This window comes from Sciurus carolinensis, unplaced genomic scaffold (assembly GCF_902686445.1).
Source record: "Sciurus carolinensis unplaced genomic scaffold, mSciCar1.2, whole genome shotgun sequence".
Taxonomy (NCBI): domain Eukaryota; kingdom Metazoa; phylum Chordata; class Mammalia; order Rodentia; family Sciuridae; genus Sciurus; species Sciurus carolinensis.
In genome coordinates, this window is record NW_025920302.1 from 79,649 (window position 1) to 85,648 (window position 6,000).

At 42.6% G+C, this 6,000-nt stretch overlaps 1 protein-coding gene across 1 annotated transcript in view; it reads right to left on the reverse strand.

Annotated features, from left to right (window-relative positions):
- Window positions 1–4,946, reverse strand: part of LOC124975536 (valacyclovir hydrolase-like) — a 28,594-nt gene extending 23,648 nt beyond the window's left edge. Inside the window, exons 1-2 of the mRNA XM_047538212.1 lie at window positions 4,912–4,946; window positions 4,111–4,282 (exon numbers count right to left, since the gene is read on the reverse strand). Of these exons, the coding sequence (XP_047394168.1) occupies window positions 4,111–4,282; window positions 4,912–4,946 (207 nt within the window). The remainder of the gene's footprint in view (window positions 1–4,110; window positions 4,283–4,911) is intronic.
- Between the last annotated feature and the right edge of the window lie 1,054 nt (window positions 4,947–6,000).

Here is a 6,000-nt window from a genome sequence, read left to right on the forward strand (position 1 = left end):
TCATCTTCTTCAAGAATTTCCTGAGAATATACCCACATGAGCAGGCTCATGAGAATGATCAAGCCTTTAAGTTCCTGAGAATTGACTCATCTCAAGGAACACCTCCTCTTAAGAACTGAAGGTGACCTGGGAAGCACTGATAACTTTCACCACAGCTCCATGCTGAAAGTCTGATTGGAAAAGACTTGCCTGTCCAAGTGGTACTTTATCAACTGGCCCAATTGACTTGATGAAAAGAGGAGAAACAGTTGAGATGAGGGAAGGTTGGCATACAAAGAAGAATTGTTTCTTTTTCCCCTTCTGAGGGGCCAGGAATTTGAACCATAGACCTTGTGCATGATAGGCCAGCACTTTCCAAAAGGAGTTATTTCTTTGGATACAGAGGAGCCCCTTTTAGCTACCCTCTAATTTCTCTACTCTGTCAAATTCTCTACAGAAAACCCAGCCCCAGACAAACCAACAAATTTCTAAGGAATTCTTCATCTTCCTTTTCACAACAATCCAGCAAGGGTCCTTTTTTGCACATCAAGACCCACAATCTAGGGGTGTGTCATAAGGGGAAAAGTTTATCCCTGTCTATTGAAGGAGGAAAAGACTTGTAGCTGATAACTGAGCAGAAAATGATGGCAGTGAGCATGAAGGCCAGGGGGCAGTAAGAGAGGCAGACATATGTGGGAATCCGAATATGCTAAGGTGGTGAGTAGGAAGGGAGATTTCTGGGATTATTCACACCTGGATCCCTAGCCATTCTGATCACAATCTGCTGATTCCTTTCTCACTCCTCTTTTTCCTCCTGTCATTTTTCTTGGAAAATTCCTAAGCAGGAGATATCTGGGCAAAAGTTGTATCCTAGTGGAGATGCTGTATCTTGCCTACCATCTCACTGATGGGGGAGGTAGAGGAAGGTATTTCCCCTTGGCAAAGCTTTTTCCCCTAAATTAGGGAATGCCTGAGTAACTCAGCCAGATGCTGTCAGTAAATCTAAATAGGCAAAGGGAAGTAGTGATGGCTCATGAGGTCTGGGATCCCAGGACCAATATTTGCTGGCAGGAAAGAAAAAAATTCCTCATCTAATGTCCATCTGCTCCTAGGTATGTTTGTAGCTCTTTCTCTCCAGATTCAATGGATTGAGATAAGTGGCTGAAAGTCATATCCAGGATCTCTCAATCATTCAACTGCAATCCATTCCACTCTGAAAATGGCATCAGTAGGTTTCCAGTGCTTCTGTGCAGTGAGAGTAAAAGATGGGGAGAGTGACTCTGTTTGAAGTGGAAGGGGCAGGCTTCAGGCTCAGTGGGTGTGAAGGGCATGGAGGTTCCAGGCTCCAGTTGGAGGATGCACTTTCTCTCTCTCCCTGAGGCTTTCTCAGGACTTTGGGCCACCATGATGTTGAGTAGTGGATTCTGTTGTGCCTGAACCTCAAACAGCGACTGAGGTCACAGAGGGATGACATGACAGTGAGGTGGCATCATGGTTTCCATGGCAGCAAGAGATGCTTCTGCTCCTGGCTTCTTTAGACTGAGAATAAAACAAGAGTGGATTCAAAACAAGGACTGGCTCCGTTGTGATGGTAAGAGGAAAGAGGAAGGGAGTGCAGGTCAGGCGCCTGATGTTTCAAGAAAGGTGATCCTGAAATTTCTGAATTTAGTTAAATTACTCCATTTGAACAAGATTTAACACTGTTGTTTATAATACTCTAATAAAACTACAGTTGAAACTTTTGGAGCCCTTTGTATATAGAACTGTTAGGACTTAACTCTCAGTTACATTTTTTTAGTAATACCACAAAGCAATTTTAAACCTTTTTATTGACCAATCTTTGAAAACACCAATAACGTTTAAGTATGTTACCCCCTAGAATTAAAGGAGTTAAGAGTACTTGATGTTATTTAATAATTAGCATTTTAACCTCACAAATTAATAAGATGTCTCTATCAAACCCATTTGAGTAATCTTATATATGTTAAGTCTAATTTACTTATTTTACCATAAAGCCAAGATATCAGCCAAGAGTATTGAATAGTGTTTGCGACTCTTTCCAGTTGAAGAAAAGTCCTAGAAACAATTGATATTAGACATTTATAAACATCAACATTTTATTAATTGGACCACCTAGTGACTTGTGAGTTAATTTCAAAGACATTTTACTTTTATTAGTTTAGCCAATTTAAATTGAATGTTTTTAAATAACATAAACTAAAAGTATTTGGATCTCTTTTTTAAATTTTAAATTTATGCACACTTATTATTCATGTCAATTTTGTCAGGTACATACATACATACATAGACAATATGACATTAGATAATAACATATACACATAACAAAAGCAAAGGCCTTGTAACATTTATTTCCATTGCAATGTAACAGATGTTTAAAAAGAATTCTAGAGTTGGATAGAAATAGAACTGATCAAAAAATCATTAACCTAGGTATGTAGGATCAAAATTATGAGCTCAAAATATATAGCATTTAAGAAAAACAAAACAAAACACGAATCCTAGAAAAAATAAAAATGACCATCAATTATAGCATAAAAGAGTGAGGAAGAGGAAGGCAGAGAGAAGGGGTGAGAGGAAGGGAGTGGGAGAGAAAAAGTGAGTTAGTTCTGTGTTGTAGCCCAGAAGAAGTTTAAAATGAATGCTTTTTTTTTTTTTTTCTTCAGTCTCAGGTTGTTCCCCCACTGAGACTGCTGCAGTTTACATTCCAATGCAGGCTTCTGCAAGGTCAGCCAGGGGAAATTGTCTAGGATCTTTTAACCCTTTTTCCTGGTTGAGAAACCAGGTTAAGTTTGGATGCAGAAAATCATGGAACATTATTTCCCACTACTTTTGAGGAATGTGGCTGCTATATTTTAACTCTTACTGTGATATGCCATGGGTTGTTGGGCTGTTTAGGGTTATTTAGGGTGGGGAAGGCACCATGAGGAGTCTGGCTAGACAGGTTTCTCCACCTAGATTTATTGCTGAGGAATGTTCTGTTCTCCAGTTACTTGAGGAGAACAAAGAGGGGTAGCTGGAGAGGGGTACTCTTTTTCTATCTCTGCCATGATTTCTTCACCATTTTCCCCTGGGGTGGGGGAACTACAGGTTTGTTTCACTTTCTTCTATAGTCTGAGAGAGTAAACTTTTTGGATCTACATTCTCTGTTGGAACTCCCTTTAAACAGGCATACATCACTGTTAGTATAGGATAAATGGTGCTGGTGGGACTAAACCTTCTCTCACTTCTGCCTTCCTAAGGGGGACCAGGTCTGGGAGTGGGGTGTGGATCCAAGACCTTTCACCCCTGTCTGGGTCCAAGTTGATGGGGTACACTGCAAATGGATTCTTGGAGAAAAAGAAGACCCTTTTAAAGCTCCTTGCTTAATGGAGGGAACTCTGGAGGAAATGAGGGAGGGCAATTCACTCCAAGGGTATACAGGGGGAGAAGCAGATGGCAGGGAGGCCTTTGTTACTCAGTGGGAGGCCTTTGTTGTTATTGGTGTCTGTCTCCTCATCCTCAGAAGTTACAATGCTTGAAGTGAAGGCCTGGGGGGTGATTTCTTTTCCTTTGATTTCACCTTAAGCCCACTCTGCACTCTGCCAGAGGAGTTCATTTAAAGCTGTGAGCTGCAGAGCTCTCTGCCTAGCGGGGAGATTGGAGTAAACAAATCTCTCAGGAACAAGGAGAATGACTGTAAAGTAACCTGCAATGAGTATTCCTAGGCCTAAGATAGAGGACCCATGGGAGGACAGGGGGAGCCTATCTTCAGACAAACAAAGAGGGGTTTAGGATCCAATATATTTTGGTGCTTTGCAGGGGAACTTCTGTGAGTCGTTATGTCACAGCCCTGTGTCCCACATGGTGTCTCCAGTAAAAATCTCTACAGAGGGAGACCTGGTTCCAAGTTTGGGAGGATCAGTCCCTTATGTAAATTTGCTGGGAGAAACAAAGGGGAAGGTAGAGCCACTGGCAGGGCCAGCGGTGGTATGTGCCCTTTCTTAGGGATTAGGACAATTAGGACAAACAGGGAAGAAAGGGCAGTAGAGGGGTCTTGTGCTTACCCTCACAGGACCATCCGCACACAACATGAAGGGGCTCTTACAGAATCAGGAATCTGGGGTGCCTCACCAATCCCAAGAAGCCATGAGTAATGAGGCACATAGCAGTGCCATCTACATGGGAGGCTAAGGTGGGAACATCACTTGAGTCTAGGAGTTCTGGAATGTAGTGTGCTATGCTGTCTGCACTAAGTTCGGCATCAATATGGTGACCTTCCGGGAGTGGGGGGCCACCAGGTTGCCTAAGGAGGGGTGAACCGGCCCAGGTCAGAAATGGAGCAGGTCAAAACCCCCCTACATATGTCAGGAGTGGAGCCTGACTTGAATGCAAGATTCAAATGCTAGTTCTCTTTCCAACTCCTCAGTTAACTTCCCAGTGGACATTTTAAAGCATCAAAAAATACAGGTAGTTTTTCTCTTTACAATAGATTAGACTTCCTATGAGAAGAAAATGGCCTGTTGCCACTTTATGAGCTCTCCTCCACCCTATTGGTATTAGGGCCTGTGAACAGAGCCCTGCCACTTCTGAGAACTCAGGACTGTGAGATAATCAGCTTAACCTGCATGGGTAGGAAGACTGTAAAATTCTAAAGGACTTTCCTGCAACAGTATCATGGTCCATTGCTCCCTCTAGTCAAAGCCCCTGGATGCATATCACTTCCTGGACACCTCACTACAATTGACCTTAGCACACTGACACTTCAGGGACTATGATGGGACCCAGAGAAGTAGGGGCACTGACTGCTGAGTGCCCCTAGTTGCCAGCAGGTAAGTGCATCCCCACCAGCTAATGGTCATGAGGGGCAATGGCAGGGATCTGTGCAACACAACTCAGGATCTTCAATATAAAAAAGACATGGTCCTCCCAAACTTGTCCTCTAAATAGTGGTCATAGAGCAGCGACATGGTTTCCAGAAGTTACTAAACAATGAATTGGTTTTTGATTTCACCTCTGGAGAAGTAAAGTCAAAATGTTTACAGGGTTTTGACTATTAGACTTAGCTGTGTTTCAAGGTCTTAAAGGGAACACTGGAACAATATTCCCTGGATTCCTGGGCACTAAGGAACCATGAGCCTAGCCCCTTGTATGTCATGGTCTGTGCAACTTGGTTGTAATTGCCTAATACTGGATGCATGTCTGCCATGGGTGAGTGTGGTTTTCATAAAAAGCATTTTTGCAAAGTGGTGAAAAAGATCCTTTTCTTGGAGGAGAGCCCAAAGCAAGGCATAGGCATTTAGCCTCATGTGTGCACCTGGAGGGATTATAAAAATTAGAATTTCTGAGCCACCCTGAGTTAGATACTGCAGTTATGGGGTGTAGCCTGAGAATCTGCATTGCTATCAATTTCTCTGGTGAAACAAATGCTGGTTGGGGGCCCACTATTGGGAACACATCCTGAACCATAGTGTGACTTAGGCTGGACTGCTAAAGGACAGGAGCAAAGGACCTTTAAATGTTTATCAAAGAAAAGAAAATGAGTTGCTAACAGCTAACCTCTGGATAGCACTTACAAGCTCAAGCTCAACTGATAGCTAATACCTCCAGCTTAGAAGGATCACAAGTTCCAACACAAATAATTACCCCCTGAGGTTACGCTTTCCTGCCTTTGGGAACATCCACAGAATTAAAAGAGGTGAGGGCTTATCAAAAAGCAAGATATTCCCACACCCATAAGCACCAGCTCTGGGTCCCAGCTCCTCTCTTGAGGAGCCTACTATTTCTGTTATTTTTTTAAAATAAAACTTGTTTTCTATGCATGCCTTGGCTCACTCAAGTGTCAACACCTGGGGACATGATTCTGATTTCCCATATCAATAATGGATAGACAGATTTGAGTGGTGAGAACCCCAGTATAATTAAGAGAATTATTTTATAAATTGGGCCCACTCTGATGACCCCCACATACTTTGTTTTCCAAGAAGAAATTTACCTGCATCCCTACCTGGCCTAAGTAGATGG